The 17,809-nt window shown below is 40.7% G+C and overlaps 1 protein-coding gene across 1 annotated transcript in view; it reads right to left on the reverse strand.

The window, feature by feature from the left end:
• Positions 1-17,809, reverse strand: part of LOC145459123 (alpha-mannosidase 2-like) — a 34,888-nt gene that overhangs the window by 9,842 nt on the left and 7,237 nt on the right. The window contains exons 4-15 of the mRNA XM_080337749.1: positions 17,022-17,145; positions 15,647-15,828; positions 12,736-12,919; positions 11,782-11,896; positions 11,437-11,622; positions 8,985-9,227; positions 8,653-8,762; positions 8,079-8,208; positions 7,265-7,463; positions 6,527-6,704; positions 820-1,039; positions 7-188 (exon numbers count right to left, since the gene is read on the reverse strand). Coding sequence (XP_080193875.1) covers positions 7-188; positions 820-1,039; positions 6,527-6,704; positions 7,265-7,463; positions 8,079-8,208; positions 8,653-8,762; positions 8,985-9,227; positions 11,437-11,622; positions 11,782-11,896; positions 12,736-12,919; positions 15,647-15,828; positions 17,022-17,145 — 2,053 coding nt within the window. The remainder of the gene's footprint in view (positions 1-6; positions 189-819; positions 1,040-6,526; positions 6,705-7,264; positions 7,464-8,078; positions 8,209-8,652; positions 8,763-8,984; positions 9,228-11,436; positions 11,623-11,781; positions 11,897-12,735; positions 12,920-15,646; positions 15,829-17,021; positions 17,146-17,809) is intronic.

Consider the following 17,809-nt stretch of genomic DNA (forward strand, 5'->3'; position numbering starts at 1 on the left):
ACTTACACATGTTCCACGTTCTTGGCCAGCACGTGAACTTCCTTCAGTAGCGAGCCCGCCACAATTCTCACGACGGGCCGGTCGGCTTCGGAAAGATGCGGTCTTGCCGGGCCCTCGGGCAGGAAGAGGTAGGCGCCGGCCCGTTCTTTACCTCCACGTGCTGTGTACACGCCAAAGTCAATTCCGACCTGCCGTGGAAAAACGAACGACTATTTGCTCAAGGCCATTAGTAACAGAGTTATTCTACTTCTTAAGCATGCAGGCAGTAAGCAGGTTTACAGAAAACTTGTGCTTCTACTTTGGCTTTTTTTTAGGCAAAACTACTTACTCTGTGAATTATGCAAAGCAGAAATAAGTTTTGGCTAGGTTCGCGTCACTTTTACTAGCGAAATTGTCACGCTGATCAGACGCAATGGCCACCATATCGCCGAAACTGAATGTACTTCCAAAATTCGTGCCTATTTGTAATCTCATTAGTCATTTTGTATTGTGTATTGAAATAGACCCGGATATTTACGGCTGACACTCGTCAGGGTCAGTGATGCTAATCGTCAGCTACTACATGACATTTAAAAAAGAACTTGATATATCAACAGTCGTATCACAAAATCCAAAAATAGTGCATTGAGCCTGGATTACATGAATGCTTAAGCCAGCGACGTCATATTTGGTGGTACAACAGCCGATATAAATTTTTTTTGAAATCTCTACTACTTGCTGGCGATTACCCTTGGCGTAATCAGCCGAAAATATTCAGGTTTATTTCAACATGGCAGGGCCCGCAATGGTACCCCGGGCAGTGCCCGGAACGGCGCCTACCTCCATTTTGACATTGTCCCTTTTCGTGACGACCTCTCGCATGAAACCGTTTCGCGTCGAAAACGAAACCTCCAGCTCCTCGTTCTCGAGCGTAAACACGGCGTTAGACGTCGACAAGGTCTCGATCGAGAAATCGTCAAAGCAGCAAAGCTCGGCGTCGGACGGCGCGTTCAAAATCTTGATCACGGACAGGCTGTTGTGTGGCGTCTGCGGCATGTGACTGCAACAAGAGATATCATCGATTGATGATACGGTGCAGATAGTCAACTGCTAATGTTATTTAAATTGGAGGGCAACATACAGCTCGCAAAGGGGTTTAGCCTGGCCCGCGGTCAGTTTTCACACATGTTCCAGCTAGGGTTGGGCACAACGAGTATTCGGATCTGAATCCAGTATTTATAATACCGATTCCACTCGAGTTGTGAAATTTGCTACTTACAGCAGCATTGTCACAAGTGCAATCCTATAGGTACACAGTAAAAAATGCCAAATAATCTTAAATGTGACGTAGTACTGGCAATATATTCTTTACGGTCGCATAAAAGGTACAATTTGAACTTTACACGTTCTCGTGGTTACAGCAGGGTTGTAACCAAGTCACAAGGTTCCGAGTCACAAGTCAATCTCACTTTTATAGTTTTCACATGAGTCAAGTCTGAGTCCAAGTCACGGAGTAGAGTGTCGAGTCCAATTCATGGTGTTTTGACTCGAGTCCGAGTCCAAGTCAATGTGTTGACTGTTCAGTTCCGAGTTAATGTCATGTGAAACCCACGTTTTACAACTCTGCTCAGCGATATCGAATGCTTCGCATTGATAATATGCTAATTTTCCCCACTTTTAACATTTTCCGGTAGCATTTTCAAGTACCAGTACTGATAGACGAAATAATAATAGTGTAATAACTTTCCTATTCTTCGAAAATACAATGAAATGTCTTGGTAAACCCAGTCTCGAGTCATATGACTTGGTCCGAGTCATGCGCAATACGGTTGTCCATAATTTGGAAAATCTCAAAAAAGATGCGTATCCATGTCTCATTCTGTAGATTATCGATAAAAAACGTCAATGAACCTGGAATAAGCTCATAGGAAACTCGTTAACATTTGTCTAAATGCGTTTGAAAGTAGCTGCCGTAGAGTGGGCGTGTTAGCGACCATAGAACGGCGAGAAGACTAGTAATCACGAAATCACGTCTCTTGATTGGTTTTTCAGCTATGCTTGAATGATCACGACCACAGCGGCTTGCTGATTATGTGCTTCTATTAGTCCAAGGAGATCGCTAACAGCAATGATTCTGTAAGCGCATTGTACATTGGTGATTTAATAATAAAATGAGACATCTGGTCATTGAATGTTTTAGTGTTAAAACTAGGTAACGATAGGTTTAGAGCAACAATAGCCTCTTACAGGCATGACAGAGGTGGAACAGCGAATGATTGTGAACTTATAGAACTAAGTATAGATCCACGAAATACCTATATGATATGCTTGAGATTATGCCAAGTGGTCCTGCTTTTCTGGGTGCAGGTATGGCATATTAGACATCACCAAACTGGTGCAGCTTAACATGTGAGATGGATGCTGGACACAATCCTGTATGCTCAGAAGACATGTGGGCCCACCAGGTAGCTTACATTGGATTTCTGAAGAAGAGTGTAACTTAGTAACTACCACACCGCTTCAATCCATCCTTTTTATGTCCATGTCAAATTTGATTCAAGTATTAGTCGTTATGCAGCCGGTAATGATATAACATTCATTAAGGACATGCTAAGCAATGCAAGCAAACTGTCTTTTGCTGGTCCTACCAGCATAGTCTGTGCTTATCTTTAGACCTCTTTGCCCGGCATCATTGATGACTTTGACAGCACTTGCGGGCATGATTCATTATGCTGCAAGAATCTGACAAGTGCCAAGCATAAATGACTGATTCATCCAGCCCTTACAGCATTCAAGACTTCAATTATGTACCACGGCAACAGCCTAATAAGATCAGACAAGGTAGTGTCAATGTTAAGCTTTATATTTGTATTCAATGATGGTACATCCCCTTTGAAACTAGAAATTCGTTTGCCACTTGCATAAGCGCCTTTGTACTATTTTTCCGCATGTTTTTGTGCTTTCCATCAATGAAATCAAGGCATACAGGCTACAACGGTTACCTTCACAATAAGCCATCCAGTCATGTATTTTAAGATATTGTGAAGCAGCTGTTCTTAGTTCATCATGTATTTCGTAACTCAATATGTTCTGAATTAATCCTAAATCATTAGTTGCGGACCAACCTACAATGCACTTACAGAATCACCGCCGTCAGCCTACTCCTTGACCAGCTGATCAACAAGCCGCCAACGTCGTGATCATTGAAGCATGGCAGATTAGCCAATCAAACGCCGTGATTTCGTGATTACTAGTCTGCTTGCCGTTCTATGGTCGCTAACATGCCCACTCTACGGCAGCTACTTTCAAAGACAAATGTTAACGACTTTCCTGTGAGCTTATTGCAGGTTCATTGACGTTTTTTACCTATAATCTATAGAATGAGACATGGATACGCATAAATTTTGAGATTTTCCAAAATATGGACAACCCTAATGCGCAATGACTCGAATACAAGTCGAGTCAACACACAAAGTGACTCGAGTCAAGTCATTTTTCAGTTTTAAGAAAATGACTCGAGTCAACTCATCGGAAAATCGCGACTCGAGTCATTACATCCCTGGCTTACAGTAATTAGTGAACGAGATTTTCGTGACAGTCATTTTGATAGGAGTGAGAAATTGGACATTTTGTTTTGGTGTATGCGTTGAAATTGTGAACGTTGATTGGAAAATGCAATCCAGCCAGATTTTAATCAGCAAACAATATTCTTGACCTGTTTTATGTTTGGCGACAAATTACTACTTGAATACCCGTCTTCTCGTTTGTAGTCTACTATTACAAGCATTCTTGTCAGCTTGATACACTCGTATTCTCAAATTGCCACGCAATTTCACTTGTGAGCGTCTACTTTATGTCGTCAATCACACGACTAATGTACGTTAGGTTCTCATATGTTCGGTCATATCTCATGGTGGGTCGCACAATGAAACATGGCAATGTAAGTGGGTCGCGAACTGAAAAAGGTTGGGAGGCACTGGTATAGTCAGTCTGTGTTAGCCGCGATGATGCATCTTTCGATTTGTAAGTAACCACATCCGATTGACCAATCAAAGCATGCTATCACAGTACTTTCAAAAGTACACACGTCGAAATGAGTTTTGAACTGCCGTGTTAAGGCTGCTGCACACTGGCTCTCGCGACACGACAAAACGAGAGAATCGCGCCTGTCTGTGACAAAACCATGCACACCGCGTCGCCAGACTACGCAACAAAGCGTCGGCGAGCGTGCTACGCAACTCGCCGACTAAGTTGAAAAAATCCAACTTTGTCGCGAGTTGCGGGCTCAGCCGCCGTAGAAAATAAGCACGCGCTCTTATTTCGACGGTGCTGGTGCAATCTTTTCTAATCGTTCAACTTCCTAATTTAACATACTCGTGTACCAGATGCGTAATTTATCTTGGGATTGACTCAGGGCGCTGTATGATATCCAACAAGTCCAGAAAAAGAATGATTCAACCTCAAGTTGATAACTTGAAGATGGATGAACGAAATGAAGATATATTTGATAATTAAATTACGATATGTTCACAATACAAGATGAATAACAGAGAACATGACCGCTAGCCCGCCAATACCACTGACATGCTTGACATTACGAAAGTACCGGTAGGCCAAGAAGAGTAGGCCTATGTATTATAAAGATATCTGACTGATGGAGATTGTTAGGGCGTATCCACAATTAGACACCTTCTTCTTTATATTCTTTGTATCTTGGGTACTGTATATTGGGCATCTGCGTCTCGAGTTGAAATAATAAACTGAGTTTTCGAATTTGAGAATATCTAAGTGACATTATGTATTCCTTATCAAAATTCGGAGCATCAGCAAAATGCTGTCAGTACACATAGAAAACGCATATGTGTAGGAAGCAGTGTTGGGATGACTCGAGTCATGACTTGACTCGAGTCAGACTCGAGTCAACTTTTTCGTATGACTTGACTTGACTCGAGTCACTTTGCAAAAATGACTTGACTTGACTTGACTCGGCGCTTCAAAAATGCAGATTGACTCGTGACTCGGAGCAAAATTTACGAGTCAATTTCAAGTCATCAAGTAAACCGTGTCGATCAAATCACTGTATCTTGTGCATGTTCGGATTATTATTCACGATACGCCGGTGTCACTTGTGAGAGCAACCAGTCGTTCACTGATTGCACATTTCAATGATCATCCATTGTTACATCACAAATAAACTGACCGCAAACGAAATGATCACAGCCTGCGCTGTCGTAATGGTAGTAGATTAATCTATTAAGGCTCTGTCCTGACATTGCACAGCACCCAACTTTACCAACCCTCTTGTATGATTTAAATCGAACGAATATAGTTTATGCGTATATATTTTCACGGATGTGTAGATGGTTAGTAGTTTATTGAACGATATCAATTTCTTTCAACTTCTCAAGGCTTGGTATTCGATCCTCTATTTTGGCTGATAGTAACAGAATGAAGCACGTAGCGCAGAGTTGTCAAACTCAACTGACGTCACGGGCCGGATTCAAACACTCAGTTCACTCGCGGGGCCGCACCAGTCAAATGAAGCCAAAATATCAGCAACTCTTATCTCAATATTTGATCTTTTTCGCATTCTCGGAATTGGGTGTCAATTTCAACGCTTTGCTCCTGACGATTGCTATTGAAATCACAACTGCGATGTCGGGTGGTAATAATTGTGGCCTATGAACATACTCGACATTTGCTATCCTGAAGGAATATTTATGAGAAGTAGTTATGTTACTACAAATCTGAGAAATGTGCTGTATAAAATACAAGAATTTTTTAAGGTTACTCAGAATTGCTTCGCGGGCCGGATGAAAATATTTGGCAGGGCCTTATGTTTGATACCCCTGATGTAGCTATACATATACAGTTATTGACGAATTTTATTAGCAGTTCTACGTATGCGTGAGCGATACAACGCATTTTTGCATGAATATTTAATTTTATATTCGTTATTTTATTCAAGATAAACGGCCAATTAACCTGTCTTTAACGCATCTAGCAAAATGTAATGACTTTGAATGATCACTCATACTTCGAAATTTCAATTTGACTTGAATTGTGACTTGACTCGTGACTTGACTTGACTTGACTCGAGTCACCTCCAAAAAACGAGTGACTTGACTTGACTCGAGTCACCTTCAAAAATCGATTGACTTGACTTGACTCGAGTCAAAATTTGCAATGACTCGAAATGAGTCGTGACTCGAAGGTAGTGACTTGATCCCAACACTGGTAGGAAGTATCTTGATGTGTTCTTCAAAAGTAATAACCAAGCACCTATACTGTTACGAAATCATTAAGCTGGTACAGAACAGATAGGCCTACGTTACGAGTGTACGACTCGGTGTCCCAGTGTGCAGCAGAACGCAACTACCGCGATCATGAGCGTGACACGATCGGGGAATTACCTGTTTTAGTCGTGTCGCAGAGCCAGTGTGCAGCAGCCTTTAAGAACCACATTTACTGGAGCAGATTACGATGATCACCGCAGTACCGGTACCATTAACAAATCCCAGCTATACACTGTCACACTTCGAAATACCTGATCTTGTACGTCGCCAGGCCTGTCGCTGCGACCGTCGCGGCAAAAACCAACTCAAACTGGTCCAATCTCGTCGAGGTCGGCCCCGTCCATATTACGTTTGTTTGCGAAGGCACGGGCATGTTGTCCGAGTTGACCACTTGGACTTTGTGATCGGTCACGATGAGACGCACAAGTCCTGAAAGAGACGTTGTCTTGTTTCCAATGAATTGTCAGAAAACTCCAACATCAAAACGTTTCGCTTTTTCACGTTTTGATTACGCAAAAACATGGGGTAGCGCGGTGGTTGAAATGAAGTGATTAAATTACTTTTTACACATTCGCTTTTGTGAGGATATTGTATTTTTACCAAGTTTGCGTCATTTTACTAGAGGGCAAAACAGCCCCCTGTATCACAGCAATTGAATATTCATCTGAAAATTGCGCCAATTCGTAGCGTCATCAGTAATTTTGCGTTAATCTCCAACATGCGCCTTGCGATCTTGCTATTTTCAACTGACTACAAAATTTAAGCCGTACCTCCGCCCAATTAGAACTAGAATTGAGGCTACGCAGTATTTTTCTCGAAAATTTGACCCAAATTAGATTTACTCAATTCATAAAAATTGAGAAATTCAATTCAATTCTATATCAGAAATACAATAAAAATCAAGCTCAGTTCATATCAAATCAGACTTCAACTCTAATTAGTCTAATTCAAGTTGTCTATGTGTGCATTTCACGTCACTACAAACCCACCGGATCGATCGTGAGATAACGAATTGTAAATGACGACCGTCGTAGGCTGAGCCGCCGTCTTGTCGATGACAACCGTCACTTTTTCTTCCGGCTGGTCGTGCGTGGCGAGTATCGCGTCGTAATCGATGGTGATGGCTTTCGTGGTTTTGAATTCGGACGGATTCCGCAAAAGCACCAGTTCCGCGCACCTCGATATCACCTGCGGGGAGAGGACGGCGGTTGGGAACATGACTTGACAGCGGCAGAACAAACAAAACTATGTTGAAACTAAATCGCTGTAGACTGTAACTTTCCTAGCAGATTCATAGAAATGTTGGAATCAGAGTTCTATGATGAAAATGTAAGGAGTCGGTCTGTTCAAAGTTCCTAGAGTCGGAGTCAGTATATTGAAAATCAATCTAGTTGTAGTCAAACTCCACAGCCATGACGGAAAGCGTTTTTTTTTCGTATCAAATCCACGCGTTTATATTGACGATAAGCAGTGTATCAAAAGCTAACAAATCGCAGCAACGCTATAATTAGAATTTGAACGATGCGCTAATATTTGCAAAGTAGAACGATTGATATAGGGGCAAAAACACACCGTTCAAAGCTTAACGTGCTGTTATCACATGTGAGACACATAGTAGAACTACATATATATATACGACACACATCCATGTATTAAATTCGTAAAGGGATGATGCCTACACATTGTAAGAGTTAATTGATCACAATTTAAACTTGACGAGTCTAGTAAAATCCAATCAACGAGAAATACAGAATACAGAGATGCATGAAATATCAGCGGTAAACTTAACGCGTGCCGACTAACTTCTTTCGCGTCCATGATGCTCGACTTGATCTTCTTCCCGTAATCGATGACCACGGGATCCTTCGCCGTGCCGGTGATACCGTCGTGGTGTTGAAACAAGCCCAAGTTTCTGCGCGATTTCTTGACCAACCTGAAACGCAAGGCGATAAAACCATTCGTAAGCATAATGGGTGGGCTTTCGAGCAGCTTCAACTAATACAATATCGCGTCGCTAGAAATGAAAGCTAGAACACGACACTAGCAAATCACAGTCGAAGATAATAGAATTGTTAAATGATGCTTCAAATGGTTGTATCCCATGATTTGCATACCCAAAGAGAGTCTTGTGAGGTAAAAAAGTTCAATATACCATTGAATAATATAGTTATATTTAAATAAATCCGACTCTCGTCAAGGGTAAGTGTCAGCAACAAGTTGAGATTCCAAAGGAATTTCGTACCGTACATCAACAGTTGTATCACGTATCACGACTGTTGATATATGAATTTCTTTCAAAATCTCTAATAGTTTCTGCGTATACCCCCCCGACAATTTCAATATAAATATACTATTCACTTGTGTACGAGCGACTTACGGAAATAACGCTTTGGAAAACGAGTCCAAGATCCCCGCACTTTTCGCGACCGGCATAGCCAGAGAGAACAGAATTTCGGCTCCGCGCTGGTGAGCTTCCAAATTTCGTTCCTTGACAAAATGAAAGTGGCGTATAATTTCATTAATCGACAAAATCGTGTCTCATTACAAGACTCCAATCATTACAATTAACATTCGATTCAGATTATAGTAGCCTATTCGAATCATTGTGTCCGGACCTAGTCATAAGTCATCCCCCTTTTCATACAACTAGCAATGCTTCAAAATCACCAGGCAGCCCGAGCCACGATTCAGAACCCACCCCTCGCTTACCTGCGTCTTGTAGAACGGCCTCGACGTGTAATACCCGCTCCAGTAATGATCCTGCCTGTCGGCGTACGTGAAAAAGTCACCGGCCAACGACGGAAGCTTTGCAGTTCCGCCGACGTCGGACAGCATGCCGTCAAAATACTCGGACAGCGTCGAGAATTTGATTTCCGCACGCAGATCCCGATGCGAGTTGATGTATTCGAAGAGTTTCGCGTAGTTGGAAAATTGCGCTTCCACCTCCTGCATCTGATTGACGAGAAAAAGAAACAACGTTAACCAAGAGTTTTTATGGAATCAGACATACATATATTATATATATTGATTTATTTTGAGACAGTCAGACAAGTTGAGAATCATCAATCGAAATCTTTCACAACGCAGATGAATCAACTACCATAAATTAAAGATTGTTTGAAATGCAAGATATATGTATATAGTATTTGGGATGTACATAAACAAAAAAAGGAATTAAAGTCAAATGTATCTAGATGCCTACATTTCAGGTCGATCCTCATAAGTTCGAATTTTGTCGGAAAAGTGTGTACGATATTATACATCATATATTACGATAAGCCTATTGCACTTTTAAAATGCAACCAGCACTGAAGCAAGCACTTAGAAAAAGGACCTTGTCCATTTCAAATTCACAGATTTTTCCTCGTTTGATAGTCACTCAAATTGCTAAGAAGCATGTATCACTGCGGATGTACTGAAGCAAATGTAGCGCTCATTACAGGATCATTTAAAGAACTGCTTCCTGATAATACTACAAACAGGAAACACGTACCCATGTTTAATAGCTTGTATTCTCGCCTAACACTTCAATATATTTTAGGTTCGGCACAAATCAGCAATCCTGCCAACAAATACCCACTTTTACAACAACCAACCGCATAACTGAGATCGCTAATTTCAAACAGGGGTTCCGAACCATCCACATGCTCAACAATTACGAAGGATCTATCAACGGCTAACGAGGCTATGAGCCGCAGAATCAGTACATAAATTTCCAAATCAATGAAAGACCAATCATATTCAGTAGATACAATCCTGTCTTGGTCTACTGCATACACAAAAGGTGCCTTTTATGAATGAAGTTTTGGGAATCTACATTATTACATTCTTTATTCACAGTAAAACTGGTAAATACACACATAATCCGGGGAGCAACCTGCCCCAAAAGGAAATGGCGAGATTGGAGTAAATTTTTAAAATTTCAGTAATACATTCAAATTGTTATTCCTATGCAATACATGGAGTTATTCCTATGCAATACATGGAGTTATTATTATTACTATTATTCATTACAATGGACTATAAAAGTCCTGGTAGATGAAAGGCAGCGGCACTAAGAACATGTTAGGGAGCTATCTCAACTTAATATACAATTTTGTCTATGCAAACCATAACGGGACCTATTTCCTATATTTTTAATGTACAGATGTTATTTTCATTTGATCAAATTATTCAGCATCCACATATCAAATGATATAGGATAAGTATAGTCGTCCTAATTAACGGTAGAGTCGGCCGGTTTGATAGTAGACTAAAACATAATGCACAAAGTTCATGTTGTAGATAAATAATTGATAAGAAAAAGAAGGGATAATGGTTTCATTACGGGTATTGGTGAGGTGTTGAAATTTCTAAGAAAGCTGCTAGAGAATGCCGGAACAGTGCACACGCCATATAACACAACTAATCCACAATGTAACTGTCTCAAAATCATTCAAGCACGGCCACATTCCTGTACGGAAGTTTGCTCAAATTCCAATACACACATATATTCATTTCTAGATGGCTCACCGACGGTAACGTACAACGGATGATATAAAATGCATTAAAAATTCAGATGTTGCTTTTGCTTTGAATCTGTTATCGTGTAACATGGTCTCGAAGCATCTGCAAACCAGAACGCATCAAGCAACCACAGGTATGTGCGACCTACATCGAATCATAATTAAGGACGCGGTTTGATTTGATGACGTACAATGCCAATCTGAATGACATCTAGAATCTACGGGAGTGCACCGCACCCATTACCGGTAACGCTGATGGACGGAAAATACTACAGAATTCCAAATTATACACTCATCGCAATCGAACGTGAGCTACCAAGTGACGCTTGACTTGATAATAAAAGTGGGATCATGTCACTGGATTTCAAGCACAAAGCCGCACTTATGTGTGACGGAACGAAAACGAATATGAGGTCATAAAAGCTACTTTCCATTTCCTGGCGAACCAGTGGATGGCAAAGCTATTTCAGAGGGCTCGCTTTAATGTTACAGTTTTCTCATCAATATGTCATGGAGTGCTGCTTTTGGTTGTTATGAAATGTCAGCAATCTCCTAATCAGTAATTTTATAGGTGTATATAAAGTAAACTTTTGCAATATTGTATGTCAATTTTAGATGTTTTTGGATATTTTCCAAGAATTACTGGAAAAACATACTTTGTCGTATCGAAAATCGTCGCCCAGTATAACCAGCAGTGTGTCAGTTCCGAATAGCTTCGATTTTTTACGGTACTGATCCAAAAGGAGTTTGGCCCGCTCTTCCACGTTTTCATCGGTAATGGCGCGCGCCGGCGTGCCCCACGGGCAGTTCCGCCTCATTCCCGGCAGTCTACCGAAGTCAAACTGGAAACGTCAAACGAGGAATCGTAAGTTTAGGGAAAATCACGAACAACAAACCAATCGAGAAGATGCCGGAAGAGCAAAATCGGACATGAATGTTGGAAAAAATCAGTCAATTTTGCTCAGCCCTAGCTTAAGACGCACGCTAGACGCAGCACATACCTGGCAGCAGACTTTCGGATCCGGGCCGCAAGTATGCGGGACGTCGTACGAGTAAAATGGCATCATGTGGCAGGTGATATCGGTGGAATCTCCCTTGTCCCACTCTTGTCTCCATCTAAAACCGAGAATCGGTTTTCAGGGTTGAGATTGTACAATATAATGGTTCTTCACTCGCTAGCATAGTAGAAAACCACTATCTCCACCCATTACTTTTTTTTATTTTGAAAATGATTTTGAAAAAAAGTTGCTTTGCTGGAAGTTTGCTTCACTTTTACAAAGGAAACTACCGTATCATAATAACCACGGCAAACACCCCCGTATCGCGGTAACCATATATATTTTGAAGACTCACTTTTTACATCAAGTAGAAAGGAGTTTCATAACAAGCTTACATCGCTTTTAAAGTGAAATTGTCATAACAACCCAGCGAAATAGGCCCTCCATCACAATAACTGAATATATTTTCATAAATGATATCTACTAGTGATGTCAATAACTTTGCACTAGCTGCAAATTGATTCAAACGCAGTTTACGTAGAAAATCAACAGCTAAAAGTCAGCGGCCCCTCGACCACATCTATTTCCTGAAACTAACTACTCGAGTAGCCTACTTCTCAGACCATACACTTTCTACTTCCACTTGAAATAACCTCGATATGTCTTGGAAATTGCTACTCCTACATGTAATTGATCAGAAATTTAACCCATTTCTACTTCTACTTTCAAGTCGCAATGCCAACTACTTCGACCACAACTGCTGGTAAATAAGTTCATTGACGTGGTGCAATGGCGCTCATACTAGAAAATGTCAGACAAATATTTTATGAGTTGACTTATAAAAATATACCCAATAAAATTTCACTGTGATGATACCAAGATCTTAAAATCTTTAACACTGGCAAAAAGAGACTTCGCAAAACTTGATAACCAGCCAGAAATTTCACGCCAGCCCACCTGAACTCCAGCGACTTCTTTCTGGCAAACTCTTTCTTCACGGAATAGTGAACGCGCTGTATCAGCATATTTGAAAAGCCCATTCTCTTCAGTAAATACGCCATGGTCGGAGTGTGCCCGAAAGGGTCAATGGCCCAGCTGCTTTTGGGGATGACGTCAAATGTACGCGACAGCCATTCGTGCCCTAAGGATGCGAATAGAAATCTTCACAAACAACACAACCGGTCTAGACCAGGTCTCGCGAATTCCACCTAAACCTAATTTTGAAATAACAGCACATTCCGAGCATGAATTGGGTCACTAGGTTAACAGATTTCATGCCGAATGTATAAAGCAGTGATTCTTAACCTCACCTAACCCGTGGCACACTTGCGCTAATCTACAAGCCTTCGTGAAACCTCAAATTTTCAACGAGTCATAAAAACAAAATCCCATATCACTAACACACAGCTAAAACATTACCGTATCATAGATTACTGGTGCGTGATACCAATAGCTTGATGACAAATGAGCAATATATATGTTGGAGATAGAATTGGCATTTCAACAAGGTTTCGACTTCGAACCTCAACCTTCCCTGTGTACTCCGCTGCACATGACGTAACATCACCGCAGTCCCAATTCATCATGACGTTACAAATCATATGTACGAGTTAAGCATGTGTCTTTACCTCTAAAGAACCACTCGTGTTCCATGGAACGCCAGTTCAGAACCACTGGTTTAACAGGGTTGTAACCAAGTCACAAGTCAATCTCACTCTTATAGTTTTGACTCGAGTCAAGTCGAGTCATTTTTAATTCACCGGCGAGTCAAGTCCGAGTACAAGTCAGAGAGCAGAGGGTCGAGTCCGAGTCGTGGTATTATGACTCGAGTCCGAGTTCAGGTCATTGCGTTATCAGCTCAGTTTCGAGTTAAAGTCTTGTTAAAACCACTTTTTATAACTCTGTTTGGTGATATCGATTGGTTCGCATTTAAAATATACTAATTTTCCTCACATTTAATAGTTTCTGGTCGCATTTCCAAGTACCAGTACCAATAGGCGAAATACCAACATTGTGGTTACTTTACTATTGTTCGAAAGCACAATGAAATGCCGGTCTTGGCCGTCTGAGACTAAGAGTCATTTCCGTATTTTGAGAAAATGACTAGAGTCAAGTCGAGTCACCAGAAAATCGCGACTCGAGTCGAGGCATGACCTGAGTCATTACAACCCTGAGCTTTTATGATAAATTGAGCGTGCTGTATCTACTTTGACAAACGTTGAATCAACACACGATCTCGTTTGGGGTACATAAGTTCACTTGGATCACAATAACGCAACTCCCGACAATTCACATCAAATCTAGAGAGACAATGACACAAGAGGTTGGCCAATGGCCAACAGAAACTTCAAATCAGTTTTGTCGGGGTTTACTTCTGAACGAAAATCATGAAAGTTGAAAATTTTAGCGGTTACATCGTGAATAAAAATTTGACTCAAAAGACTACACTTCCATGAAAAAACTTTGGGTGCTTAGCATTGCATCGCGACTCTCTATCGCTTGAACCAAACATCAACTAACACCTAAAAATAATCCAAGGCGTGAAGATAACTACAACCTTACTACCAGGGCGTAGGCTGTAATCGGGGATTTAGTTTGCAAAACGCAACAAAAGAACATTACGAGATATAAGAAAGTGACAAAGAGGTCAGCATGTAACCTCGTATCGTATGTTATCATCAATTTGACACACGTAATAAGAAATCAGAATCGTCGAATTGCACATATCGCACAAGAGGAAACGGTCAAATTAGCTTTACAGTGAAAACAAACACATTGCTTGGCGCCCGCAACAGATCTCAACCAATTCCAAGAAAACTGTACAAATACGTTCAAATGTCCCGACACTGTCATTTCCTGACATTTACTATTTAATGAATTGGGCCTACATTCTGTAACACGGGACTCACACATATGGACGATACAAAAATAGAGATAGCTGGCAGAGCACGCTGGAATTTGATTCGATATACATCGTCACCATGTCAGAGTGGGTGAAGCACAGAATTTAGATTGACCCTATTGTCTGAGCGAGTAGCCATGCCCAACACCGGAGCATATTTACCATTATTATTATTACAATGAATTTTTCGGAACCGTATTCAAAACAATTTCAGAGTCCAACATAAAGGACAATATTGTCATAATGCCCTAACTCCAAGCCAGGAAAGAGAGAGAGAGAGAGAGAGAGCAAGTGGACAGGAAGTAGCAAAACTAATTCAATTGTAAGTAGACACTAGACAGTGAAATGTACTCAAGTGGTAAGCGTTGTTCTGGAGAAAATAATAAAGGTACTAATTAGACTAAGACTAACTGAAGCGAAATGCAGATAATTTTAATTCTAATTTGAGAATGTTTCTCTGCTCTAATATAATTTGTGGAATGTTTCTATACTCCAATTTGAATTCTAATCTAATTTCTTGTTTTCCTGTAAACGCTACAGAAGAACTGTATAGTGCGAAACGAGCCAAGCTTGCTGCATAGACATCCGCTGTTCTCATGTTCATAAGAATGAAATATGACTTGATATTACCGGAACTTGATTTGATGTCCAAGTTTTCGCGAATTCAGCAATTTTAATTCTATTTAACTAGGAAAATCTGAAAATTTTCAAGCTGTCCAAGTCTGCACACAACCTGTAACCCAGCAGCCTATTATCAGCCAAAGAAACACGAATATCCGACTGGCATTGTACACCGTCCCATAACAAATACTATTCTCCGTTCCTGTTACCAGACCTCAGTCGCAAAATATCGTTTTCGCCCAGATCCAATTGCTGATTCTGTGTGATTATCGCCACAACACAGCTTCCGTATTCCGTAATCCCCTCCCGTTCACATCAGATACTGTAACAAAAACCTTAAAATACCTTCGATGAGCTGATCGATCATTGCAAAGTAGTGCGTGTTGGCCTCGTCGTTCATAACCCATCCGCCGGTGACTATCTCCAACTGGCCGTTCTTGATCAGATTCTTTGCCTTTTCTCGACGGCCCGGATCGGCCACATCGTACCACATCGACAGGTAGGACATTTCAGCCCAGATAAACCGCCTGCAAAATAATTCAAATTCAACTCAGAACAGAAGTGTGAACTTTCGTTCCCTACGATTTATGGCAACAAATCATTTTAGTTCATGATTTCTTAACCTGGGGTGCATGAGCCCCCCAGTCTGCGCACAACTTGTAAGGGATCCTAGATAGGCCACTTAATAAGTCTCGTCTCCTGATGCTGATGAGAGATTATGGACTGACTATTCCAGCAGAATATTTATTACATTATAAATATATCATCCCAACTACATCTGTAGAAGAAATGCAACAAAGCAAGAATAACTGCAATACTGTGTGTGTGAGCGGCGATGTACAGTACAAGCAGTCTTCACAATTAGCATGTTGTGATGCACATCTTAATTTGCTGTAGCGAGAATCGGGATAGAACACTAATGTTGAAACTAAAAAAAGAAACGATAAAACTATGGCGCCGGAAGCTAATTTGTCGTTTCTTTTGACTTATGTGTAGGCTACTGTATATTTCCTCTTACTTCATGTGATTACCACAGCTCACAAGTCACTATATGAAAACTGTTTGCACTACAACTGCTAATCGGCTGTGAGGAAGGTTGCAAAATGGACTACTTTTTTTAGTCATCAGTTCCCCAAATTTCGCAGTTTGGCTGCACACAACACAGGCCAGTTGTACAGCTATTACCAAACTTCTCAGACTAAGTAACATTAAGGAGTCGAAGCGATGAACCAAAGCAATATAGCGGTCCATGCTAAAAAATAAGGATAGGAACCCTCATTTTAGGTTAGTAAGGTCATTGGTCTAGTGAAAGCAAGGGATGTCGTCAAACAATTGAGGTTATCTACTAATTTTAGATCCAACACAAGTCTCACAACTGCATTTGGGTTAGATTTCATGAATCAGTCTCCGACTATGACCATACTAAAGTCTGACGCGATTCCCTGACATTATACATCTGAAATCTGAACGACACAGCAAGATTTAGTGTTAGTGCAGCGCAACTCTATCAGAAGTTGGCAGGAGCAGTAGCTATTAGAAACAATTTTTTAGAAATTTATTATTTTGGCGATCCTACTGATCATAAGTGATGATTAACTTTGCAGCGATTACGATTTATCATTGCTTTTTAACAATGCAATGAAGCAATGATTATCAAATTGCCACGCTATGTCATTACGGTAATATTGTGTGAAAAAGTTTCTAGCCTAGTAGCACATACCTCCTGTGATCCAAAGACAGATGATCAACGATATTATCGAGGATGTGTCTCGTTTGTAATCGAAAATAGTCTTCGTATGTCTTCAGCCAGCCCGGATCATTGTGCGAATGCGGAACAACATGGACTGTGAACGACAGGGAATATCAATCATTGCAACAACTTGACTCGGTCGGATCGTAAATATACTGGAGAGGTCACCAGCAATAGAGTAGGCTGATATTCGAATTTCAATTTGACACCAGTTGATGCAGTTATCGTGCTATTGGTATTGCAACGATTCTGGAAGCTTAAATGACATAAAAAATGAAGCTCTACTCAATAGAGATGATAAAGGATAAAATCTTTCATCATATATGTCAAGTGTCTTAGATGGGACAATATATATTTATTTCGAAACAGGCCCTTGAGTATCCCAAAACAATTTCCGGCAAAATCCAACACATGATATCTTGCATCATCTTGACCTTTTGACTCAACAATTCCATATAATGATAGTTAAAACCAAATCCTTCAGGCTTCTACGGTTGACTACAATTCAACACGGGCTTCTAGCACTCAATCTGTGGGAAATCGCAAAAAACTATACTTAAGCTAACAATATTTGTAAAGACAAAGAGTAAGAAAAGAGCTCTAGAAACATAAAGCAAAGCTCATAGTTAAAATCCCTGGACCTACAAATATACTATCATGTAACCTATGTAGCCTACTACACGTGAGCAGTGGATTATGTGTGCGGCGGGAGTGACTTCTGAGTAAGACGCCATGAACGTCACAACAAAACCAACACA

Source organism: Botryllus schlosseri, chromosome 16, assembly GCF_051294905.1.
Source record: "Botryllus schlosseri isolate E-star chromosome 16, Bs_hap1, whole genome shotgun sequence".
Lineage (NCBI taxonomy): Eukaryota > Metazoa > Chordata > Ascidiacea > Stolidobranchia > Styelidae > Botryllus > Botryllus schlosseri.